At 34.9% G+C, this 27941-nt stretch overlaps 1 protein-coding gene across 2 annotated transcripts; it reads left to right on the forward strand.

Moving 5' to 3' along the window:
• Window positions 1–1341: 1341 nt before the first annotated feature.
• Window positions 1342–27941, forward strand: LOC111840956 (T-box transcription factor TBX5-like). 2 transcript variants are annotated; one of them, XM_023806333.2, is made up of 10 exons: window positions 1342–2259; window positions 3604–3776; window positions 4835–4929; window positions 6741–6860; window positions 8675–8822; window positions 8949–8993; window positions 11561–11713; window positions 18795–18886; window positions 20914–21140; window positions 23595–27941. In XM_023806333.2, the coding sequence occupies exons 2-10, from the start codon at window positions 3633–3635 to the stop codon at window positions 24173–24175; spliced, it is 1605 nt and encodes a 534-aa protein (XP_023662101.1). In that variant the 5' UTR covers window positions 1342–2259; window positions 3604–3632; the 3' UTR covers window positions 24176–27941. The 2 variants fall into 2 exon arrangements, with proteins under 2 accessions (XP_023662101.1, XP_023662102.1); XM_023806334.2 differs by lacking the exon at window positions 8949–8993 and having other exon boundaries at window positions 1357–2259.

Here is a 27941-nt window from a genome sequence, read left to right on the forward strand (position 1 = left end):
GAGTTACCGTATTATCATTGCAAATATTGGTTCCCATAGTTTCAACAACAGTGTTATCATTCATTATATATAGCGCAGGCCCGGTTGCCACGAAAGTGTTTCACTTGCCATTTGTTCATTAATTCCTGAAATTAAACACAACGGCGAATGATTTGATGCATATACATATGATGAAATACATCAGGATACAGGGGCCGCTTACTTGATTAGTATTGTTACTGCTATTCGACTAAGGATTATATGAATATATTCCTCAACAGTAATTTTAACCACACATTTATGGATTTTTTTGCCGAACAGACGACAGAAAGGTGGTCTTATAATTAAGCGTTGACTTTTGTGACTTCTATGGGAGAAAAGTAAATGAGATGGCAGATATCTTGTACAATGCGTATTTTTTGGGGTCTTGCAAGCGGACAATGTATAGGGTAATGATACGCGTACGCGACTGAAATTGCAACTGCATGAAAAGTGCGATTCTTCGAAAGCGTTTATTTATCAGCCAAGGAAGCCTACATATCAAGTAAAGAGGTAAGATGTGAATTTCTAATAAAAAAAAGGAGCTTAAACGAGCAAAATATACCTAAATATACCTGAGTCCGTTTAACGGTATTGTATGGAACATCGCACTTCTTTGAACTTCAGGTAAAGGAACATTAATCCATTATATTTTAACAGGCTACAACATATGGTGTAAAAATCGTATGTGTCCTTTTATAGCATTTGTCTTTTCGTAGCATGCATGTACCAAGAATTTGGCGTGCTCACCCTCATGTTTTCTGTACACATGGGGAATTTATTGTATTGTTGCTTCAAAAACAAATAAAAAGCTCCAATAAAAATCAGACATAGCTATCACAGAGCGCGTTCCTAAAGAGATATAGCCCCTCGCGTCTAAGCAATCGCATTGCGAGCCAAGACATTTTCCCTCTGTTCATGTGCCAGCAAAAGCCTTATGACAAAGGTATTCACTCTTCATAAAACTGCACCCAGATTGCCAGCGATACTGACGCTGTAAATATAGCCTAACCTGAAGCACAAAAATAACATATACATACCTCCAGTGATCAAATGATTTTGATACACAAGCCTATTCTAATTCTGAAACTATATATCCCCGTCTGTTCGTAACGTGTAAATACGATATTTACCTCTGTCTGGCCCATTCAGCTTCAAAGAATGAATATTCTTTCGGTGTTAGGTGAAGATTGGACGGCGATAGTATTAATGCAAAAATGTATAAATCCAGTGTGTTATTTACAGTGAACAACGTACATTGAACATATTACTAGTTGCATGCATAAATTATATTTAAAAAGGAAACTGCTGTTGTCTGAAACTATTAATCGCTGAACTGTACTCAAAGTTTTGCCTTGCATCATGTGCACTTGGCATAATTCATCACAGAACGAGCAAACCATCCTTCTTGGAACCGCGAGCATATTTTAAAGGAACGACGTGATTTGTAGTCTTGTGGACAACGGTATTTCCCACTGATAGAGTTTGATATTCTTATTAGACTATTTAGCATGGTTACATTTTTGTGCGTAATCAAAACAACATAACATTTCGGTGTTACTTGTCAAGTAAAGCTTGCCTTGCGGTGCGTGCAGATGAGGGACGGAAAGAATGGTGGGGATGAGAGCGACAGTATGGGTGAGATGTGAGAGGCAGAAGGGGTGGGATTCTAAAGGAAGTATTGGAACGAATCGTGGCTGTTTGGTAGAACTGGTTGGTGAAATCTACCAAAACTACCCCCACATAATTTCTGCCAGACTTCTAGGACTCTTAAGCCTTCCTTGTGTAACTGAAGATAAAGAGAGAATGAGAGAGACAGAGTGAGTAGGAGAGAGATAGTAGGAGAGGGAGATAATAAGAGAGAGAGAGGTGATGGGGGTTGAAGGCGGAGACGAACCTGCTCTTCTTGGAGATTATTCCTGCTATGGTTAGAACAATCACCAAGGCAAGGCGGACAAAAAAATCTAACGGTTCTCAAGAAAAAGGATAAACGGACCGTTTTTCTGCAACAAAGATCGATTAACTTTGGCTATATTTATTTTGATTGGGCGCCTGGCAACCTGGAAGTGCATTTGGAACAAAAACAAATACGCGGATCTGCTGTCGTGCAAGTGTTCGGCTGAGCATTTGGAATGTGGTATAAACTTAACAAAAACCATTAAGATTTCTGGGGGAAATCAGGACAACTGCATTTTTCCACCAGGAACTGACTGCAATAGACGACTCATCTTTTACTACGAGGTAAAACGATCTCAGCGTGCAGTCTATTTTACGCCATCACAATGGTTGATTCGCTTTGGTCATTCTTGTACCATTCTCTGCCTTCGAAGGCCTACGTGTATTGAAGTATTAAACGAGGTTCAATTTAAATAAAGCTTTACATATTCCGAAATTAAATGTTGTAGTTTCTACGTAATGCAAGAACGTCTTGTGAAATGTAATGATTATTCATTTGGTTTCTTGGTATGTTTACTATAGGGCATGTTGTGATTTTAGTTCCTTAATATTAGCATAAGCTTTGTGCATACTTTTTATTCATTTTATTCTGTAAAGAATATTCCATACCGTTAGGATAGGCCTAGTATCACCAAATAAGTAGATATGCTTGCCATTGTTGTTTTTGTTAAAAGTTTTTGAGTAAAACATGCAGATTGTCTTTATTAGTTATAAATTGGAATAGTTGTAATATGAGTTTTTTTTTTAAAGCGTGCCATTGTATTTGCATTTAGAACTATCAACAGATATGCAGCATGCTATGTATTCATTCTGTTTTATATTTTTATTATTATTATTTATTATTATTATTCCAGGAAAAACACAGGAACCAGTTAATTAGTTATGTGTGTTTTTTTTTTTTGCTATTTGCTACATTTAATTTACAATATACCGACTATTTTTTTAATTAAAATGTGCATCCATCATGCAATACAATTTCCGGTTTTATACTTGCAAAGTCTAAAAATAATGTGACAAATTTAACAAATAAGATAATTCTTTATTGTAATAATGTAATACAACTATATTATATCAACAACACAAAAAGTATTGTTGTTGTCCGTTGGAGTATCATGTTCCTAATAAATGCGAGTTTGCTTTAAAATATTTTTAATCAAAAAACTATATTAAGAAGCATACCGTTGTTGTGTGTGTTAAAGATATATTAATTAAGGTATCTCACATATAGCTTTGCCATATACAACTGATAATTAACCATTAGTTGTGTATGGCAAACCTGTATATGAGGTACCTTAATTCCCAGTTATTGGTTATGTTTAATATTAGTTAGACTTATTAGCGACAGTTTAAGGAATTCGAATTTCTCACCCACCATAAATGTAAATTCATTTGCAGCTGTTAGAGACAACTCCGAGTTACAGCGAAAATAGATTGCCGCTTTAAAAAACAAAGAGGGGGTGGTTATATTGTTCTCGCCTTTTGCGTTTAAGTAAGTAGTTTACTTTATTCTGTTTTATGGCATTTACATTTTATGTTAATACATATGTAGTATTGGTCATATGCTTCGCTTTAATTTAGCACAATATGTTTTACTTATCGGTGCTATTACCCTCACTGTCATTCTGGCAGCTGGATCCTTCACCGAAGGCTTTGCGGATATGGCAGATGCCGATGAAGCATTTGTGCTCTCCGCTACTCCGAATGAGTCGGAGTCAAAGGGTTTACAGGACGACAATAAACAGGAAAGTCAGCTGGGAACTTCAAGCAAGTCTCCGTCATCCCAGACAACCTACACTCAACAGGTTAGAACTATGTTAAAACATCAAATATATGAATTGACATAGAAAAAACTTCAAATATATGAACCGAACACTGATCTGAAAGCTAATCTTACTTCAAGAAAATTCTAGAATTATATAGTTCTAGAGTATGCAATTATTTAGAAAAATAAATTGAGGTACTTCATTAAATTCTGTAGTAAATTAACAGGTGTGGAAAATACGTTAGTTGGTATCAGACGACCAGTGCAGAATACGAAACTCTCTATTTACCATTTAGATTTCTGCAGGCACGCTAATCAGCAATCCACCATTTTCAGCTCTCTTTTGCTAGTTAATACACTTATGGCATGTGCTTAAAGTATTATTCTATTAATTTGTTGCTAATTTGTTTTTAATATTTTCTCCCTGTATCGCTATATAATACTCTTTATATATTAGATTTAAATAGCATTTTATCACTCATAACAAAGCATTTTAGAATAACCAGTTTGAAAGTAACGGTCGTACGTATGTCACGGCATTATTTTTGTCCTCATCGCCGTTGACGAAGAGGAGTTTTATCACGAAACTACTTAAAGGCCTTAAACTACTGTAGACTTAATTTTTATGATAAGTTGTATAAAAACAATAGATGGCATACAGTTCCTGTTGTGTTATCCTTCAATACTGACTATCTGCATTTAACTGCACAAATGAATAGAACATTGCATGGTCTTCCTATATTTATGTAATATATGCAACCGTAATTTGACATATCTGCGGTACCCCCCCGCTCACACACACACACACACTTTACCAGATTCTTCTGAAACAAAGAATATGCAACATATCTCGGCTTTCAGACAGTAGTGTTTGACTTCAGTAACATACTTGCTCTCATAAAAAGTTCTTACATTAATGAATGGCCGTTGATAGTTCTGAGTTCGATTTCAAAACCAAACTAACAACTTCATAAAAATATGTAGGAGTAAAATCAGCTGGCAGTTTTACTATTTTTTAAAAATACGTTTAAACACGAATGTTAATTTCGGTCTTGATGGCAAAAAACCTTACGTTAATGTATATTCTGTTGTTAATAGGGTATGGAAGGTATAAACGTCTACTTACATGAACGAGAGCTATGGACAAAATTCCACGAAGTTGGAACTGAAATGATCATTACCAAAGCAGGCAGGTAAGATACATCTTTTGCTGTATTTGGACATCTGTATTTGTTTGATATGTATCAAACAAATCAAATTGTACAACTTTCATGTAAATCCCTTTCTCCTAACTGAAAGAAAGCAACCATATGGCATAAAGCCCCCTCTTTCATATTGCTAACACAAAAAATACATCTGTGTTTGCGTATGTGTCTGTTGAGGATATATGCCTTACAATGAACATATTTAATGTCTTTGGGTTCTATATTTTTCCATCCATCCATTTTCTACAGCTACTTGTTCTGTGTGAGATCGTGGTTATCCTGCAGCCTATACCAGGAAGTGCCTGAGTGAGGCAGGGTATACCCAGGACAGGATATTTTTGTATCTTTAGGAAATAACATTTTAAAGATGAAAAATAGCTTGTTTTTAGCTGAATGTTCAAGGGCTACGGTCTAAATACTAGAGACTGAAGCTGTATTAATAGTCTTAATATAACATCCACTAATTTTTGGTCTTTTTCAATCAGTCATACATATTGAAGTTTAGGTTTGTGCAAGTGATCATTTTGTCTATTTCAGATTATTATACCTTATCATGAAACCTCTCACATGGGTTAAATGATTTTAAATATTATATCTCTATTCTATTCACACTGATCTTTTAATGTAGATCATTTAAAACCATTTTTTTTTGTCCTGGTGGAAACATTTTAAACACCCCCCCTAACATATCCCCCACCACCAGCAACACATCACCTTTTGCCAAAACAGTACAAGGACAGTGTTATTCCACCTGGTCAGTGTTAGTTCAAGAAAGCTAACTAACTGCTAACTCCCCTGATATATATATATATTTTGATGGACGATTGTTATTAAAATTTGACAATTTTTTATTAAATGAAATGTGCATTGTAGTCAAGTTAACAAAATGACGGTGTAATATTAACCAGTGTAACATAAACGCAAAAAATATTAAAAGAATTTGCTGATCATAATAAAAAAAAAATAAAGCAGCCATGCACACAAATAATGCATACCTTTGAGATGTACAATAAAAACAATTGCAATAAAATAAGTATTATTAACAAAATATATCAAATTTATATATGATGTATTTAAGCAGTTATTTGTTTATCTCCTTTCCTTTTAAGTCAATATAAGGACACACATAAATCTAATGTTTACATTTCATTCCAAAGCATAATAAAATTATGTTAAAATTTTATTTATATGTGTTATTGTTATTAATTTGTTTCATTGAGATGTTTTTATTAACTTTTATTTATTAACAAAGCTGTTCTCTAATAACAATTGGAAGAGCAAATTTACAAAACTGTTGTTTTTGAAAGGAGATGCAGTTGACCTAAACACAGGCTTCCTTATCGTATGTCAGAGCACTGGGAACCAAAACTCACTCAGTCCTCAAATTAAATTTCCAGAAGTGTTCTTGATAATATATCTCATGGAGTACATTAATTTTTTAAATTTGCTGTTCAGTTGTTTTTGTTGAATGAATTAAGACAAATTATTACATAGCCATTTAAGCAGACTTATAGAAAAATTTGTGGCTTTTACAGTAGTGTACAGGTTCACAGGAACTGGAACCAGGACCAGAAAATATATTTGTTTTGGGCTGCATATGGAACCTTAAGGTATACTTCTGTAAGTGTGTTATATACAATGGTTATGATTAAAATACATGGCAAATTACTAAACTTATGAACTGACTATAAGAAAACCACCTGTCAAACCCCTCGAGCAGTACTAAAAACGTTTCATCATCAGTATTAATGACCAGTATTGCCATCATTAATAGTTTGTTCTTCTCATTTCATTTTCAGGCGAATGTTTCCAAGCTACAAAGTGAAAGTCACTGGACTAAATCCCAAAACTAAATATATTCTCTTGATGGATATAGTACCTGCAGATGATCACCGTTACAAATTTGCTGATAACAAATGGTATGTAATAAATGTAATAAAAGTGTTTACTCTGACAGTGATTTAATTGATGGGGCTAATCATTTATGTGGCCTTCTAGAAAAGCCCAATTATTAATTGCAAAGTAATTCATTAAGTCATACAAACTTTAGTTCCATTTGATTTTATTATATGTGATAAGTTTAGTAAAAACTGAAAAATCCATCCTTCCATCTATGCATCATCCATCCATCCATCCATCCATCCAGCTTTTATAGCATTTATCCCATAAGCAGTCACAATGGACAATGGATTTTATTATTGTTGTTACTGTTGTTACTGTTGTTACCAATAATAAGTATGATATTATTAATTTACATATTTTACATCCACATTTATAATTTAAATAATATAGCCACAGTTGGCTGTTTTCGCAATTTTGTAGGTGGATAGTTCACTATTTACTCTGAAGAACGTTAATTAAATAAACATGTCTGTTACACTATTTGTGGGAAAGTTCCTTTATGTCTTCCTTCAACAAGGCAAACTATAGTTGTCATGGTGTGTATGTATGCATTCAAACTAAAAGATAACAATACAGTGGTAACTCTAAAATAACTGTTAACATAAGCCCCGTAAAACACTTAAGGATTCTGGGTCCCTGTGAACCCTGCATAGGACAAGCAGGTATAGAAGATGGATAATATCATTATTATTAATATTTCTGCTAACAAGACATTTGTGTTACATTTGAATTTATTGGCATTATTTAAAATCTAAACTTCCAGTTAACTTTGAAAAGTACCTCTTGAATAGCAAACACCAAGCCAGTCATTTTGAACTGGGACTTTTCACTGTGAGTGATCCAAAAATGATTTTACAATGACATATGCTGATTCAAACATTTTAGAAAATGTTTTCATAAATATATCAAATGAATACCAGTCGGTTCGCCCTTGGTCGCCTGGAAGTTTCACTTAAAGACATATATCATATAACAAAAGAAAGAATGAACAGGGCTGCGTTTCCCAATCAACGACGGAATTTAGCATTAACGATGCATCGTACCACGTAAGTCCGCAGTATCGTTACCTCCGTAGTTCGAACTATGGTTTCAGGAAACACCTGCGTCGTACTTACATAGTTTGAACCACGCAAGTTGCTAACGTAGTTTTGGGAAACGCATCCCTGTTAAGTAAGAATCAGAAAGTCGTCTCAGTCCTTATCAATAACTATATTTTGATAATTTTCTGTCAACAAAAAGATTATGCAGTTATCCAGTGATTATTGATTTAGTATTGAACAGTTTCTTGACATGGTAAGCACATATATTACAGTATGAGCTTTTAAATTTTGATTAATGCAAGAAGGAGACAAAAACCTATTTTACATAACATGAAATTTAATTAGGTGTGAGTTCTCAGAATTTAAATGCACACTGCAGAAAATTCTTTAAAATAACTTACCCATACTACTATTGAAACAATTAGTTTGATGAAATTAACATTGAAGTGGACCAAATTACAAGAAGAGGGCAATCGTTGAGTGCTAGTTATAAATGGTTGTTTTCAAGGACAATGATTTTATTGGACAGTTTCTTGTGCTAGGATATATTCAACTATTATCATTCTCTTTTACTTAACAGGATTTGACCTTTATTTTATTTTAAATATTGAGTTTGTGGTAGTTTCTAGTCTGACATAAAATGTTGGTTGTCTAAAAGGCTCATTCAGATCACTCCAAATGTGTGACCAGGTCAAGCCATTGTTAATGTATGATGAGCTCACCTATTGTGATTGTAAGCATTGTGAATGTGTGCAAGTCAAGCTAATGCAATATTAACTTTGGTGATACAGGTCTGTGACGGGGAAGGCTGAGCCTGCTATGCCTGGCAGGCTTTATGTACACCCAGACTCACCCGCCACTGGAGCACATTGGATGAGGCAGCTAGTCTCCTTCCAAAAATTAAAACTTACAAATAACCACCTCGATCCATTTGGACATGTAAGTGTTAAATGTTTTGTTGTCTGTACATTGTTTTCTTTGTGTTCCTGGCACTTGATATGTAAGGGATTTTACAAAAAAAATGATTATTATTATTATTCATTTTATTACCGTGGTTGTCCGTAGGTTTTAAAGATAGCGGTGGTTTATGAATATACATACATCAAGTATGTAAGTATTTTTTATGTTATGATGACCTAAAACATTATGTTACTAATGCATTCCATGCTTTGAAGAGCAATAATAAACAATCTAGGCCTATGTTTAAGTTCTGAAGTTCCAGACCTGGCTGTGGGTTTTTTGGAAATGTAGAATTGGCATAGGCATCTGTTTTGTTTGTTGAGCAACACTGCCTTTGAGCCCAATTAGTGTGCTTTTCACCATTCTAAGGTTTGGATTTTATTTGTTAGGAAACAGTGCAATTGAGCCCAATTAATGTCCAAATCTCAAATATGCTGTAAAAACTGACATCACTTACGTCATGCATCTCCTTCAATAGTCTTATGTAGATTTAATATGGTGCATTTGGAACAATATTAAAAGAGGCTGAAAACAAAATGTCAAAAAGGGTGGATTTAATAGTCAAATTAAATATTCTGGGGCAAAACTATTGAAGTTATAAAGGTTGAATGCAATAATAACCAAAACAGTCATTCAATAGGATCAGAATATACTTTCAAGATTTTATTGTTTGCACTATATGTGCACAAGCCTTCAATTTTTAGATGCTATGGAGATATGTGTAATTCATTGATTCTGTGACTCAGCTGTGTCAAATAATCATGTGAATGCTAATAAGTACTTATACAGCATATACTTCTAACTTTGGGGAATTCTTTTGAATTATTTAAAAACATTTTAAACCATAAATTTTTATATTGTTATAGTGATCATGACAAAGCACACTGAAGTATGAATTCAACACATTTATAAAAATCAAAGAACGTAAAAATATTATTACTAAATATTATGTTTAAAATTTCAGCAAAAATAACTTGCCTGCTCATCGAAATTTTACACTACTTAATTCATTAGTTAATCTAAAAATAAATGCTATGAATACCTAAATTGTCAAAATAGGTTTTAATCAAACAAGTGCTTTATCGAATATAAAATGTTTGTATGAAATGTGTATGGTAGAGTCTACCTACAAATGCGTGAGGCTGGTAAGTTTTGCTTGTATGTACAAGGGCAAACTTCAGTGCCTCAGACCCTACTTAGAAGTTAAAAGTTAGAAGTAGAGAACGGCCATCTTGTGGGCTGGTCTTTAGACTGTTGATCTTTCAGATGCAAACATTTTAGTTCATCCATCTGTGTGATTTTGATGCAACTATTTTCACTGTACATATATGAACTTACTGTACAGTGAAAATATTTAAATATCCATCCACCATCCATCCATTTCCCAACTGCTTATCCATCACATGATACTGAAGTAAAGATCTGTAATGATTATGCAGCTGTTTCATCTAATAATTTTCTAATTATTAATTTGGCTAAATAATTATTTTCAATATTATACCAAACTTGTTATTATTGTCCAACAGCTGAAAGTATAAAACAGCTCCAGGAGCTTCAGTAGCCTTCACATTACTTATTATATACTGATGGTCAACAAATACATTTTACATATATATCATGACATCAGTTTAAGAAAATGAAGGAAATAATGTGGCAAAAAATGTCTTTTTTTTAAGGCATATTACCTGCTTTATCTAACTGAAACTTTAGTTCAACCCAAAATTAGTAAGGTAATTATAAAGTATTTTATTTATGAATATTTGGGAAAGAGGATGATGTTGACAAAACAAATTTAATAGGGTAAAAATGAATAGCTTATTCTTAATAAATAATACATTTACTATCCATTCTGAATTGTTATACGTATCGCCTGATAATCACATCTCTTTTCTGGATCTGGATGAGTTTTCAGAGACATAAACATGAGTTTATCATGTCATAAATGTGTATGTTTGAAACTTGTGGTACTGCAGAAAAAAAATCACAGAAATTCTCAAATATGAAAATGTTCATATCTGTAATGATTAAAATAATGCCAAACAGCATAATAAAGCCATACTGATAGAGGAAAAAAACACTGGAGTCAACATTGCAAATATATAACATGAGAAATGGGATAGCAGCTAAGTAACATAGAGGACATGCTGTGCAAGATAAGATAAGATAAGATAAGATAACTAAAACAGATAGGCCTAATTCCAAAGTAAAGTGCAAATCAATGAATGTATGCATATGCATGTATTTATCCATCTGCTTATTTTTTGTGTTATTTGGAAAAATATTCAAGATACATTTATCACATATGAATATACATTTAATTATATCATATTTAAAGGAAATTATAGAGTCAGTTATTTGTGTTGACTGAAGTTTTAGTACAAAATACATTGCACGTTCACTAGTAATACACCTTTTCACGATATCGACTGCTTGATTCAGTGTCATTCTGTGTTATTGGTATTGTAGAACAAATCATGCAGGGCAGCTTCTGAGAACCTGAAGTTGATATATGCTGTCTCCATTAGAAAGTGCATAAGAATCTAAATCTACTTAAATTGCCAAGAGTATTTCTTGATTATAGCTAAGGTCATGAATGTGTTGTGCTATTTAATTATATTTCTGCAAGTGTTACAATTATTAAAGTATTAGCTCGTGCGTTTAGCGTGCTTATTATATATTCCAGTAAAATGTATTAATACTGGTACATATTTTTGCAGATAATTTTAAACTCCATGCACAAATACCAACCCAGACTTCATATCGTGAAGGCCGACGAAAATAATGGATTTGGGTCCAAAAATACGGCGTTTTGTACTCACGTATTTGCAGAGACTTCGTTTATTGCTGTTACGTCTTATCAAAATCATAAGGTAAGAAGTTTGACCGTCTAAGTTCCATAATTATGTGTGAAAATCTTACAGTTTGCGTGTTTCTGTTACAAAAGCAATACAGTTAAAATTCCATTACAGATCAATATACTGTTCGTATAATTAATAAAATATATTTTATCGCGTAGGTCAAATTCTTTACATTGTAGAAGCGATTTGTGACTAAGATGACAACAAGATTGTTTTGAAAGCAGAATTGACTGTTACGTGGGCTAATTAATGCTAATTAGCCTGAATAGAACATTTAAAAAAATAAAATAAAAAGCAAACCAAAATCCAGCAGTGGGAAAGTTAACACAATGATAATAGGTGTATTTACACCAACTGTGAACTAGTAGTTAGCCTACGTGTACTTTCTGCCGTGGTGTGACATATTGTGGCATTTTAGCTGCTTTAATTTACTAAAGTAGGGCTGCTTGAAGGACTCCTTAAATAAAAATGTCATGTACTTGTTGTTCGTGGGTGAGTTTCCCGAAGCCTTCTTAACGCTATACGTCGTATGTTAAAAGATAGAATTTACGAACGAAGTTTCGCTAAGAAGGCTTTGGGAAACTCACCCCGTGTCGATTCGATCAAACCGTCCTGTGACGTTTGGCATCGGTCAGCTAAAATTCATAAATATTTTAAACGAAGTTATTTTATCACAAACCCAGACGTTTAACTTCTGAATAAAGCGAAAGTTGTAGTCATGCTTCCTTAATGTAAATTGAAGTCTGTCAAAGATACGGCTGTTATAAATATTCGAAGATTAAGTCTCAAAGGGCTGAAGCACTTGGTAATATTGTAATGAGGAACTCCTAATAAATTCTGGTTATATTTCAATTATTTTAAAAGACTGTGAAGATTTCAAAGACCCAGTGTTTTTTTTCCCTGAGACAGAAAAAAGCAATAAAAAAAAATGCAGTCTGAGAAGTTCCTGAAATAAATTCCGTATTACCCTATAGGAAAAACCGCGTTGCACTTGTGTGTAAATTCAAGTGTTTAGCAAGAACGAATAATTAAAAATATGTAGGTAGTTTTTCATTATTTTAATTTCTTTGCATGGACAAAACTGAAGTCACAGTGGCATGGTCAGAACTTTCTTTTGATATTACTTTACTATCTAAGACGCGTCCAGTTTGATTTATTCCAATAAGTCTGTTTACAACTTGGATAAGGAACTGAACTGTTTATTTCCCTTGATCAACACTGTTATGCTTCCTATGGCAGGGAGAAGGCCCCAAGCCCACCAATAAAGGTCAGAGACCACAAACTTTTAAGGGCTGAAGAAAATTACAACACAACGGTGTAGCTTATTAAATTCAGGGTACAAATTCAGTCAGACAAATGAGAGGGTTCTTTTATAAGAATCTGAAAAGCACCATGTTTACTTCTGTAATTCAAATAAAGTTATTTAAATAAAATTAAATTAATCTCGATACACCCTCTATATATGGGATATATGTTTTTTTTTTAAAATTATATTGGGTATATGATTTTCCCCAAAATAAGGCCAGTTAATTTTTTTCCAATACATCTCATGTTTTTCACGGGGGTCCAAATTAACTTCTACTTTAAGGTAAGCTTTTATATAATTACAACATTGATTCAGTATTTAACAACTGGTGGAGCATATATATGATGGCGGCAGCATGTATCTAAGAGTACAGACTATCTCACCTGTTTTTAGACATTGTAGGTGAGACTCCAAATATGAAATGTGGATCAGACTATTGTTTGAGAGCTCTTATCTTTATCTCACATGTCTCTCTCTCTCTCTCTCTCTCTCTCTCTCTCTCTCACACACACACATACACACACACACACACAGAAATAGCATACATATGTACAGAAAGTAAACTAAACACAGAAACCTAACCCACATCCGAAACAGCTAAATGTTCAGTATAGTGCTCTATAGTATAATGTCTAATACTGTACATAATATAATATTTCTATATTTAATTATTCTAATCCTAATAGTGTGTGTGTATGTATGTATGTATGTATGTATATATATATATATATATATATATATATATATATATATATATATATATATATATATATATATGCATAGGTAATGTTTACACATTTAAAATGACATTATATGGAAATTTTCTAGCCCAAAACGAACAGGCCTACAATGAACATAATAATATATAAGACAAGATGTATATTAGGCCTATGAAATCTAGATCCCAATAAATTTTAATTTGATTATGAACCATATTATATGTATATGCATATAGAATAAGAAGAGTTTCTATTTTAGTTGGTAGGGCAAACATAAATTTATTATTGATAATAAAAATTATGTCCGGTAATAATAATTAAATAATTTATAAAATGTGCTGAGTCTATTATTTTCATTTTTAACATGATTAAGAGTAAAGGGCAACTTAGCATTGTTGAGCTTTTATCTTTTATATATTTTATAAACTAACATTTTGGTAAATTAAACTAAATTTTGGCATTTTCCCCGATAATACATGTATTATCCCATTCTTATTATTAATATTATTTACTCACCTTTTACATTTTTGAAACCAATAAGAGAAATTTACTGAGATTTGTGCCCAAGTGAGTGATTACCCACTGAGTGGGTAATTTGTTAATTGTGTAGATGCGTACGCAATTCATAATGGTTTAATGGCGCATGAATATGCTAAAGAATAGGCTATGAAAATTCGATTATCTTTAGTAGAAAAAAACAGTGTGGTCAAAATAATGGAAAATCTTATATATATGACAAGAATATGTGAGAAGAAGCTCATTTTGATGGGCCATAAAATGTTAGTAGGCCTACATCCTATATCGGTTTTTGAAACGAAAAATGCATTTAAACAAACCAACGAAACGAATCTTAGCCTATATATTTGAAGAGTACTTTAGAGAATGGTTTCCATGAAAAAAATGTTACTAGAAATATGATTAATTTATGGCCGTTTCACTGTTTTCTTGCCGCTGCCTAGAACCGTATACTATTCTTAAAAGGTGAGGTGGGGCAGGAAGCAGAGGAAAATGAGAACCATTATTGCCTTACGAGCCAATGAAGACGAAAGCCAATGAAGACGGAAGAGGAAATCCAAACGAATGTTTTTTCGAAACATACCGTTAATTATATCCGATGACGTAAACGAGAGGTCCGTAGACCACAAACTTTTGGGCAAATAAATACTTTTATTAACTTACATAGATTAGAGCTGCGGGAATAAATAATAGAATGTCTTCGGGAGTTACAAGCGTTCCACCGGTCTCGTTGTTGGTTTCTGAAGGTTCTTCTGAAGGTATTTGACACATAGAAGTTCTCTTGCGTACCTGTTATCGGGTTTTTAAGACCTCCCCGAGATGTTTGCAATATTCCTGAACACAAGGCTTACTTGCAAAATATTGTAAAGGAACAGATAAGAAAGCGCAGCCCTACACTTATGGTCTACCGTTTAATGCAGAATAAGCGTTTACGTATTTTCTAACATTATTTTAATTTATAAGCTGTATTTCCAGTGGAATTGGTGGGGCACGTGAAAGAACAAAATAAACTTTTAATTAAATTAGGATATTCTTAATCTGGACCGAATTTTTAAAATCTTTGTTTTTCAGATAAAGTGTCAGAAGTCTGTGGATGGTCTTGGATGAAATACATTTTTTCCAAATTTAAAATAATAAGCTTGTTAAAATAATGATTACGTTCCACCACAATGACTGTTACCATTATTGTTAATGCAACTGTACCATTACTAGCACCATCAATAGTAACAATAATAAAATTATTATGTTAGGCTAAATAAAACGTTCTGTAGTTAATAATGTGCTGTGTTACTTTCATTAAAAAATTAACAGAACTGTTTTTCATAACATAAGAAATGTATTAGCTGATCGCAAAAAATGGGGCCTGTTCTTCCATCCGATCCTTAAGTCAAAAAAGCGCTTAAAAGTTATGTGACTTTAACTGTATTCTTAAGTCAAAAAAGCGCTTAAAAGTTATGTGACTTTAACTGTATTCTCCCCTCATGAGAGCGGTTACTGCCATCGCACGTGACCCTAAAAAGAAGGTGCGCCAGAACAAGAAGTGAAATTCATCAAGCGAGATAACGGGTTGCGCCCTCAATTATTTTGGCAACAATCAAAACGTAAAACTTTAATTTTCATTGTCAATCTAATTGAAATTCGCAGAAACCCTTTAATTCTGACTACATGGTGGTAGTCTATTACCCCTATATTTGGTCATTCTCAGGAACTGGACCACCCTAGGGGAGATTCTGTTGAGCGCCCCCACCCCCACCACAGCAGCAGAAAACAAATTTTGTCAGTTCGTTTATTTAGGAAACATTTCAGTAGCACAGGGTATGTTACAGTGCAATGCAGAGTTTGATTTTTATGCAGAGCAATTGACAATACCGTAACTTATTAGGTGTGTTAAAATTATCATTTGTAGCTCTAATTTAATGATCCTCAAATATATACTAACGCAAAACAGACAGACTGTTTTTAAACCTTTCAGCTTTATTGCATGTAACCCACAATAGACAATTAGTACGTTCGTTTCTTCTATTTTTAATAGTCAATTGTTTTACTCCGCAATTGATTAACTGTCCGAGAAGCATAATCCACATTTTAGACAATGGTGCTACATAATGTATAATTAAACTGAAGTTATGCTCTTGGCGGATAAAATAATAATGCCATCAACTGCATAGTCCAAACAAGTTTATAGGCTACAGCGTAGGCTGCAATATATAATTCCAAACTAACTGCTAGTCACTGCTACTAAAAACCCACACATCTACCCCATTTCGTGTAAAATGGTAACCAATTAGGCGAGTGTCATTGTCAGGCAGTTCTATTGGGGACCCTTTACCTAGTGTAGGCCTAAGTAGTTTAAGTAGGCTATATATGAAGTGTATGTAAGTTTACGAAAATACGAAAGACGAATCGGAATTCAAAACGGAGCCTATTTTTTGCTCATTTTAATTGATAGAATTGCTGTTCTAGCAAAACGTCCTACTTTATCAAAACAGCCTCCCGTAGTGCTAATCGATAGCCCTAACTGTTACCCTAACCCCCCAAAAACCCCAAAAACCCTTACCTTAACCCTAACCCCTAAACCCTAACCCTAATCCCAAGACAGTGGAACTGCACATCCGCAGAAAGGCTCGATAGCACGTCTGGATAGGTAGGATGTTATGACAGAACACCGGTCGTTTAGCCTAATTCACTCGCCTACTAGGGCCGTTGACAAGACAGATGTCACTTGAATCCTGCCCAGTAATATACTTTGTAGGCTAACTGTAATTGTTATAGAGTGAAATGAGTTATTCACAAGCGTTTTGGATCGTAAAATTTGTTTCTAAATGTATGATACGTGTCAGAAAGTTTCGTTTGGTTACACGTTCGGCTTTGTGAAAACTTCAGTAGGCTATTGCGTTTGGTCGTGTATAGGCGCGTGACTTAAAAAAGGCCCATAAGAAAGTCGAATCGGAATGCACGTAAGGGTTATTCATATACATCACGCCCATACTTTGATGTTTCTCCGCCCACAATACGTATCTAGTTGATTTATACTTCTGCTTCCAATCGAAGTCGTGATTACGGCGTACCTGATCTTGCCGTAGTCTAACGTGCACCTCCCCAGAAATGTAACTACACGCCGCGACGACGCAGACCGCAAAAATGGGATTGGTCCGTTTGGTAGCATTCGTTTTTCATGGGAGCGAAGAAAGCCTACATCCCAGGTATAGTTAGGGTTAGGGATTGAAACTGAAGTGATGCTTATATCTAACATTAAATAATCCACCCTAGGCATCGTAGCAACAGGTCTACAAAACAATCAGAATTTCACCTACCTCCATTCCTACTTTATTCGTAGTTTATTCGTACTTTACAAGATTAAAAAGGTTAAAAGTAGTACAGACACTAACTACAGAAGGAAAAATGCATAAAAAGTGACTTTGTAGTGGCTAATCATTTTTCCAAATGTATCTGTAGGAAGTTTGGAGAAGCACAGATATAACCAGGACTCGATAAATGGATATTTTGTTAAATGTTTTTTCAGTTTCAATTGCATGATTCAACTATTGAATATATCGAAGGGTGGAAAAACAAACGCAACATACAAAATTATGTATCACCTAGCATTTGGCGGTGTAATTACTGATTAGATGTATATAAACAGTTTCTGGTGCAGAAACAAATTACTTTACCAGTAGAGAAACACCATTGCATATCTGGACAGACATTATGATCAAACTGCAGTTTTTACCACTGACATGGTATTTAAAAACATAGCCATCACAGTCTGTGTGCCAATAGGCTGAAGAGCTTAAACATTATAAATCTGTTATTTGAAAAGTGAGAAAATATATGACACAATTATTAGTATTAAATAGGAAGCCTTGAAAGACTACTTATTCCTGTTTTTTACTGATCTGATGATCAGGCATACAAAATACATGTACCCCGTGTAGCCATCTCTACTGGCCACCCAGAGATAGTCATGAGTCATTTTGCATGGTTGGCTCATCTTGCCCTGTAAGAGGTAGCCTGTCTGATCTCCAACCTGTTATTTTTCTACATACCATGTTTGATTTATAGTTTATATATGTGCACTAAGTAAGCAGGATCAGTTAGATTTAGCAACATATCAGTGACTTGATTACCAAACAATTTTTTAAGTTGCTGAACACATTTTTTTATATTGTATAGAAAATTTTCATCAAGATTATTTAGAAATATTTGCTGCATTATGTTGCAAGCAGAAATTCATTACTACTGAAATACTAGGCCCTTTCGGCACAAATATCAAGGAATCAGAAGCTACCACTACTGTCATATGAGCATAGTCTACTGCAGAAGACTTCCCTGTATTTAATTACTAAGAAACAAGAGCCCATTCTTGGTGTTCCTTGAATGTTTCTACATCTAGAATCTGGGTTATCTAGGAAGATTGTTGATAATTATTCTAAAATGATTTCATTAGGTGTTAGTATGTACATGTACTCATGGTAACACTCCTGTCATCATGGATGTAACAGAGTAATACACAATGGACATGTTCCCTAACACCTTGATGGTTGTTTCACAGATCACACAGCTGAAGATTGAAAACAACCCCTTTGCTAAAGGCTTCCGGGGGAGCGACGACATGGAGCTTCACCGGATGTCCAGGATGCAGAGGTATCTATAATAGCCACCACACCTTAGAGTGTTTTTGACCAATTTAAATGCTGCTTCCTTCAGGAATTTAAAATGCAGATAAGCCTTTTCTTTTTAGATGTATTGGATAAGTTTATGCTTAAGAATGGTTTTTATTGCCTTGTAACAGCCAATAAACATCAATTAATCAAATGTTAGGACAAAAAATGGGAATGATAATTTATTAGATTATAACAGATAATTTTCATATTAGGCAAAACAATCTTGAAACTCAAAGAGGATACATCATTGTTCTTTGGTTCTTGTTTGTTAACTGCTTAATTATATGTAACAAATGTTATGAGCAGCAATATAAAATTCAGAATTTAGAGGGTATTTCTCTCACGTGTCTGATTCACTCAGATGATCACTATGAACAATGTCAGATTTTTTGTCAAAACATAACACTGACCATCAACCACTGCCTTTTCTCTCATAGCATTTTCCCTAGCACTTAGATTTTAAAGGTCAAAGAACAGAACTTTGCTGAAGGATCAGAATATTGCAAAAACACACTGTTTTATCATTAGGGGACACTGATTTGCCTTTCCCTGCTGTAGTTGACAAAACCAACCATTTAAATAGAAAAAGTAGCAATAATTATTACATTTTATGCTGGAACTATTCTTCTCACTCTCTCTCATCCAGTGGTGAGCATAGGTGCCGGATAGGGGGGCTTTCTTTAACCTAAACCATAATAATCATACTGGTACAAAATATAAACCAGTGAGCATGTTTCAGTCTACGCAAGGGTGAAGTAGACACAAGCTTCCCTGATTATTATGTCTGGATGACAACCATGGAAGCCCATACAGACTAGCAGTCATTAATAGGCTGTTCCTATGCCTCAAATCATTTTTAATAATATGAAAGAGTCTAAAAGGAAGGAGCATTGATTACTATACACTTACATGAAGATACTGCCTGCTAAAGTCCGAGACCCTGTTGTAGTACCCTTTACTAAGGAACTATGCCTCCTGTTGTAAAAATAGTAAAAGATCAAGACTTCGTAGGCAATGTGAGTCATTTTTATCAAGGTATCTGCTAAACAATTTAGCTTTTATCATTACAAACAAAAATATCTTAAATTTCTTATAAAAATCTTACAAAAAAAAATTAAGAAGTTACATTCAAAAAGATTGTAAGGCTCTTTCGCTGTTTGGAGAGGGAAATGGAAGCTAATGAGTCAATGGTTGGGTTTAGCAGTGGAGATATTATGTAATGTAACAAAACTTCGTGGAGTATTTTTAGATCTATCCTTTATGTATGTTACTGAAATTTTGGGTTGAATAATGGTTAGCAGCAAAATGCTCTACAATTTTAGAAAGGTCAGAATCTGAAAGTGCATGTTTGTATGAGAGAGGAAGGGAGGATTTTTTTTTTTTATATGAATTCCTTATTTTTTTTAAGCCCATAGTCAGATTGGTTTAGTCAGGTCAAGCCAAAATTAATTCCTGTATGAATGTCAAAGCATTACTAAAGTGTAAAAATCTAAGCTTCATATTATAGGTCATTGTGACACCAATGCCTTTGGGATTTTATTTAAATTGGCTAAATTGTTGAGGTTTAGTGTATTAGCCCATTAAAGCTTTTATTTTAAAAATGATGATTGACTTGATTCAGTGGTCACATACAAATGCACTGCCAATAATAAAAACTGATTATTTACACAAGCATTTGAAGATTGCATTAAATCTTCAAAGAAAGCAAAATATTTACTTACACAATACTGACTTGCAATGGTGAATAAAAATACCACCATATTTTTAAAGCCCAGGAGAGACAGATGCAACCAAAATATCTAGCATCTTTAGTTCAATGACGGCAATTAGGACAAATTAGGCTGTCTTAGCATACACAGATTCACTCTGAGTCAGAAGTTGTTAGTCATCCTGTCATCATATCATAATAATGGTTATAAATGGAGATAATGATTTATCATAGTTAAAAAACTTGGCTTTTCCCATGCACTGTCATGCCTAATTTTCGCTATTGCATGTCTGCAACAGTAAGGAGTACCCAGTGGTCCCTCGCAGCACAGTGCGTCAACGGAGCACATCTAGCCAGAGCCCTTATAGTGGGGAGGTGCGTGGCCTCCCTACACCGACTGGCCTGAGCTCCCCATACCCCTGTGAGAATGGTGTAGGCAGCAGTCCACCAAACCTGCTCTCCCAGACAGGCTCCTACCCCCTGCCCCACGATCACAGTCAGGTATACCACTGCACCAAGAGGAAAGGTGAGCAGGCCTCCACTACCGCAACACAACTAGACTTCAGTCAATCAATAAATTAAATTGTAAGTTACGTCATCTTATGCTTTAAAATGTTAAAATACACTCTACTGTGGAAATACTTCAGAAAATCAACCTTTTAAGAGAAAATTGCTTGGCAATAACAAAGTACGTACACTCAAGGGGGGTATTCCACAAAACAGGTTTTCTAACTTACCTGGGGAGGATTCCACAAAGCAGGATTTCTTCATTAGCCAGATAACACAAGCCAAATGTAAGGATTGTCCAATAGAAATGTCACTTACCTCTCTTCCTATTGGCCAGTTTTCATGTTTGGCTTAAGTTATCAAGCTTACTAGGAAATCCTGCTTTATGGAATACCCACAGGGCAAAATAATAATAAAAAAACTGGCCAAAGCTTAATGTTCAGCATGTAGGATTTAGCCGATGTTTTGCTCAGGAGTGTACATGAAAGTTAAATATGAACAGCTACTATAGTTACATTAGTTCATTGTCATGAGTACAGAAATTTCTTACTCCTTATATATTATTACATTATGCTTCAAAGACAAATACAGATTGGGATAAACCCAAGTGACCCCATAGTATGTGCTGATCTTTAAAATCCTTTCTGAAGTTTACAATTTGCAAACATCAGAACTCTAAATTGCATCCAAACCACCTTCATATTATTATATGCCCAATCCACCAGCAGAAGATAGTAAGAGCGTAATGGTATGGCTCCTTCACATGGAACCGATAAAAACAGGTATCTGCTTAGCAACAAAATAGAGTAGTGGAATGTGGCATGTTTCAGGGATGAGTAACGAGCAAATTCTGATTCATATGAGTAATAGAACACAATAACTGCAAGTAATGAAAGAAAATTTAAAAATTGTAGTCAGAGTACTATTCCATGAATGGGAATCTGAAGAATGAAAAACCAAGTTCACTGTCAGACATGGAAGGGAAATTAATGCAGAGTAACATTGAAAAATATCCAAGAGTTGATAATGTTATACACCCACGGAACAAATGTAAAAAATTTTCCTCAAAACTAGATATTCAAGATCTCTGACATATTGATGCTGTCTTATTGATCTTAAATAGTTTGTTTCTGATATCATGCCTAGTGTATTAGAATTTAAGCTAAGCTTCTTGTTTGTGATCTTAGGGCGCTTTTCCACCGCACAAAGTACGGTACTTTCGGTACGGTACTTTCGGTACTTTTCCATTGACTTCCGGTCGAATACCAGTACCGAAAGTTAAAGTACCGAAAGTGCCAAACCAGTTGGGGTACTTCTTTGGTACTTCGGTACTTTGGGGTGGGACTTGCAAATGTATTTGCTGTCGATTGCCGCTGAAACACAAAATACAACCGCCATATTTTGAAACACACAGCGAACAGAGCGATCACCGCGAGAAACAAAATAAAAAGCAGTAGAAACAAAAATATAAAAAAGTAAAATGGAAGGATGGACAAACGAGGAAACACAGGCTTTAATCGCCATATGGTCGGATGAACAGATACAGTGGGATTTGGATGGCACGAGTCGAAATAAAAAAGTTTTTGCCGTTCCGGGCAATTCAGTTTTCTATGTTTCCCCTGTCGCGCGCTGACTTGTACACGGTTTCGCTGTTGTTTTCATGTCTTTTTACGAAGCTCTTGAGGTAAACAAGCCATATATTAATTTTAAAACATCACATGCCTTTTCTATGTTTTTTGTTTTTACAGATAATAAATGAAATTATTTAATTCGCTGGATAGAGATTTCTTGATGAAAACGGTATATTATTGCTTATAAGACTGTATTATGCGTGACGATCTACTGTATTCACATGTAATAATGTAACTGAGTGATTTTCAGACATTTCACATACCTCTTTGCTTTAATATTAGGGGAAACATTATTTCCTGATGGACAGGAGAAACATAGGGAAACTGAATTGCCTGGAACACCGTAATACCAAGCCGCTTGGAAGAAATGGGGCACACGCGAAACACCGAACAATGCCACTTGAAAATCAAAAAACATAATTAAATAATTTGTTTGCTCTCAAAAGACTAAATTAGCAGTAAGCCAATTCTTACTGCTTTGATCGGCTTAGCCAAAGTAAGTTTACCTACATAAACGTAATTGATGGCAGCATGATTTGGATTTTACTGAATCTTATACTGTGATAGAAGCTGACATACTGTAACAATAAACCGCATTTTCCAGCCTCAACTGTTAGTTTTAATTTTGGGCTGTCAGTCAGGGGCGGTCACTGATGATGTCATTTGGCGCCGGTACCATTTTTTACGCCAATGGAAAACTGACATGAAAGAAGTACCAAACTTTCGGCATTTCGACACGAAAGTACGGTACCTGGTGCGGTGGAAAAACGCCCTTAGTTTGTTAGCCTTTTAGCTAAGGTGCTTTTTGGTGACCTCAGCTCTTTCTTTGTCTCTTGCTGTAGTGGAGGATGAGTGCCACACAGGAGATCACCCATACAAGAAGTCCTACCTTGAGAGCCCCCCAAGTGAGGATGAGGCCTACTACCGTTCTGCTAACTACTCCCAGTCTGCAGGTCTGGCAGGGAATTATAGAACTGAGTCTGCACAACGGCAGGCCTGCATGTATGCTAGTACCACACAGGGGCCCGAAGCCACAACAGCTTTGGAGGACATCAGCTGCAGTCCCTGGGCTCCTGTGCCATCCTACAGCAGCTGTCCTGTGGCACCTATGCAGCCTATAGAGCGGTTGCCTTACCAGCACTTCTCAGCCCACTTCACTTCCAGTCCACTGGTGCCAAGACTTAGTGGGGTGGCAAGCCACGCCTCCCCTTCCCTGAGCGATGTGCATGGTGTGTACCATAGCTCCGTTCCCCATCAGACCCTAGGCCGGTCCTGCGGCCCCAGTGGGAGTCTCCAGTCCTCCTCTGCAGGCCTTCAGGGCAATGAGTATCTGTACACCCATGGTATGCCCCGTACACTATCCCCACAGTACCACACGGTACACCCCGTGGGCCTCATGCCTGAGTGGAGTGACGGCAGCTAGTCGGACGATTTTTGTACATAACCAAAGACTACAGCCTACGCTTCAGAAGGCAGAGGGTGGAGTTACACATTTATTAATATTAATATTAAACTGTTTTCCAGGCACATCTGAAGACAGTGTTGGTGTATTTGGCCATTTGTAGAGGTCATATGAAAGCCAGTCCTTAAACTAACAATAGCATCATAATCTCTTTTCATGTAAGAAAGGTAACTCTCAGAGTCCGTTAATGGAAGGTACAGATTCAATGATATCTTGGGAGAACCACAACCATCACATTATGCATCTTGTCCTTTTATTTATTACTTTTCTCCTTGGTGTTTTGGGTTTTTTTTCTAGTGAAAGCATTCATGATTTTTGTTGTGGAAAAGAAAGGATACTGAGGATCCCTGTTTTGATGGAATGGCTTCTGGAAACTGATACTACTGCTGTCATCTCTGTGAAAGAGACCAGAGCCGTTTGTTTCTTTTCCGTAAAAATCCTGTCAGTGAAACTCAAATCTTGGATTTTGAAATTCGTGCTTTGTCTATTGATAAACTCATTTCAGTGAGCACAAATAGGAAAAAAGTATAACCTTCAGTGTTTTTAACCAAACATATTTTTACACTATGAAAAAAGTCCAGAAAAATGCTGTTTCAGAAATGATTCAATAGTGTTAATGTGTACACACAATCCTCTTGAAGGTAAAATGTTATTGGTTGATATTTAGTTTTTTTTAAATGTTTGTAATTAACCTACTATTAAACATTTAAGTAAAAGAAAGATAATAAAAAATATTTAAGTCATTCCAATTATTAGGTTGTCTGCGTCCCTGTATATTGTCTTGGAGGTATCTTAAGGAGTCAAAGAGTGTACTTAATCAGGCCAGGGGGAGTAAAACCTTTCTGTGTTTCTCTCAGAATATTACCATTGTGTGCCAAATTGCAGATTACTTAGCATAACATCGAGCCATTATCTGTGTCATGTGCGTAGTGGCTATGCTGTCTTGGTTTTGTGTTCTCATTCAAATGTGTGCATGTTACCTGAACAATCACAGGTGATTGAAGCAGGCCTGTAACCAGAAATGAATTGCAAGAGGTGTCCAAACATAGTATATAATGAAACACAAGAAAAAATTCATTTCAGTTGCAATTTTGTTTGCGGTTAATTTTTTTTACAACCTTTTGTAAACTCATGTCACTATATTTAAAAAACACCTTCGCATTACATTGTCAGTCAAAGTGTAAGTACAGTAGTAGCCATTGTAATCATGCTCTAATCATGTTCAGAGACATCCGTGAGCAGTAAATAAATACTATTATCAATTACATGTTACTTTATATTATTGTTACAGTGCATAATATAACAGATATATATTACTTTTACATGCATTCTTTATCTTGTGACTCAAAGCACAAACACTTCTATCAGCTGCACGACTGTGAATGATCAATACTAATCAGCAGGACCTCATGAGATTGTATACACAACCCATGGGTAAAAATAATTGCAGACTGTTGTCTTAATGCAGAAGTGTTTAACTGACTACCAAAATGGTTTAACCCGCAGAAAAAAATGCATGTCACTTCTCTACTTTAATGTAAACAAGCAATATTTCATAAATTCAGAAATAAGATACTCTCTCGAAACTCTTCATATGGCATTCCGTGTCGGTCCTTTAAATATTTATATAATTTGCGGTGTTTGCCCCTTTTGTCAGTATGGTATGGTGGCACAACTTGCATATGTCCTGTATCTTTCATTTAGCACAAAGCCAAAGTATTTCCAGATGCTATTCTGCCCACATTCTTTATCGATTAAGCACAATACAGAAAGTTCTGATGCTTCTCAACTAGAGATCTTAGTTTAACACCCCGTGTGTGAAACTGCACTCAGGTCTAGGCACGCACATTGGTAGCTTACAAGACTCAGTGGTCAGAATGAACCAGAAGTGCAGGCTGTAGAATTGATACCATGAAGAATGAGTATTGAAACCATTTTATAGGTACATGATAGAAATTGGTACTTTCAGTACTTTTGATACTTTTGACAACACTAGTTTGAAATTCTGTTTCTAAAAGCATATAGGAACATCTATGGCTCAGGGTTAAAACTTACAGTAGGTGATGAATCAATGGGACAGCCTTCTGGTAGATGGGTCCCCATAGATTTCCATCACACGGCATGAACCCAGACACTGCGCTAAAAATGCATGCTGGTATGATGCTGTGCTTCAGACAAATGTCTGCACAGGTCTTAGTTCAATTTAAAGCCCTGTCTACCGAACAAGAGTGGAAAAAATAAGCAAAAGCTGTTATTTAATGGTAGATTTACAGTGCTCCAACTCAGGAAATCACTCGGCACACAGTTGACCGTATTTCCTGAAACATATATCAGAAAGTTTATTTCCATACTTATTTGTAAATATTTTGTTAAATTATATTGTTTCTGTAAAATTATGATTTTTTTTCAAGTATGTTTAACTAAAGAGGGAAAATAAAAATGACAAGGGAATGTAATGGGAATGGCTTGCCCTAACAGAATAACAAGACAGATTTTTGGGGATTGTGTTATGTATTACGACACATAATGAACAGGCTTTTGTATTCATCTTAATTTGATGCAGATTGTAATGGATAATGGGAAGTCAAGGATCTATACACATCCCTTTCATACAATCTATGAAATTATGACTAATATTGACTATTATTTTCAGAAAGTAAATTTGTAGTTTATCACTCTTGCCTTGTTAATAGTACTAGTAGTGCCCTAATTGTAAATCACAGACTTATTTGAAAAGTATAACATGAAATGCATACTTAAGTATGTATCAAGCAATAGATGCCCAATATGAACAAACAGTATTTTGTAAAATCTTTGTAGGAACTAGTGTTTTTTCCTTGTTCATAGTATTTATTGTTATAGTATAAATCTAAATCAATTTGTTTCAGCTCATCTAATGATATATTGTTAGTCAACTTATTGTCTCTTTTGTTAACTGTGTTTTGTTTTATTTTTGCTTGATTTTAATTAAAGTAACATATTAAGCAATGTTGATGAAGTAAATGGTTTAACTTGTGTGATGTTTATTTAAATAAACACAACTATATATAGCAATAGAACCGTCATACATTTAAAAGAGCATTTTGGAGTATTCAACCTACTCCTATATCAACCTTTTGTTTGAACTACTCATTTATTCATGGGTATACAATTTCAGATCGATTTAAGCACTGTATTTTCGATATTTTTACTTCATCACCAAAGTTTTTGCATTTCAGCAATGCATTTTAGAGTATGCATGAATAGCATTTTGGTACTGCAATCAAACCTTAACCTGAATTCAAATAAATAGGAAAACAAAGGACTGTGTATGTTACACTGTTTCCAGCTCCTGAGATGATCAGAATGCTCCTGCTTTTTTTCTTCATAAGCACATGCCTTTGATCTTGGCAGGCAGCTTGTGGGAGAGACTTGTGTGGCTTAGGACTCAAAGACTTAAGTTTTTTTCTGCTGACCAGGGCAAGGGTGGGAGGCATGCTAGTATATCACTTGTTCAATTGACAGTGGGATCAAAATTAGATTAGTTTAGCTTTTGTGTCTTAACCCTGGCTAGACATGGGGCCTTCATGGCCTTTGTTCTTGAATTTGAAGATTTCAGCAAGAACAGTAAAAATGGAGACAAGTTGACTACTTGGAACTTTCTGCATTCAGATTATGAGTGAATGGCACATATCATGTTATGCAATGCTGTTGGCCAAAGCTCTTAATAAAAAATTCAAAGAAACTG

Source organism: Paramormyrops kingsleyae, chromosome 2, assembly GCF_048594095.1.
Source record: "Paramormyrops kingsleyae isolate MSU_618 chromosome 2, PKINGS_0.4, whole genome shotgun sequence".
NCBI lineage: Eukaryota > Metazoa > Chordata > Actinopteri > Osteoglossiformes > Mormyridae > Paramormyrops > Paramormyrops kingsleyae.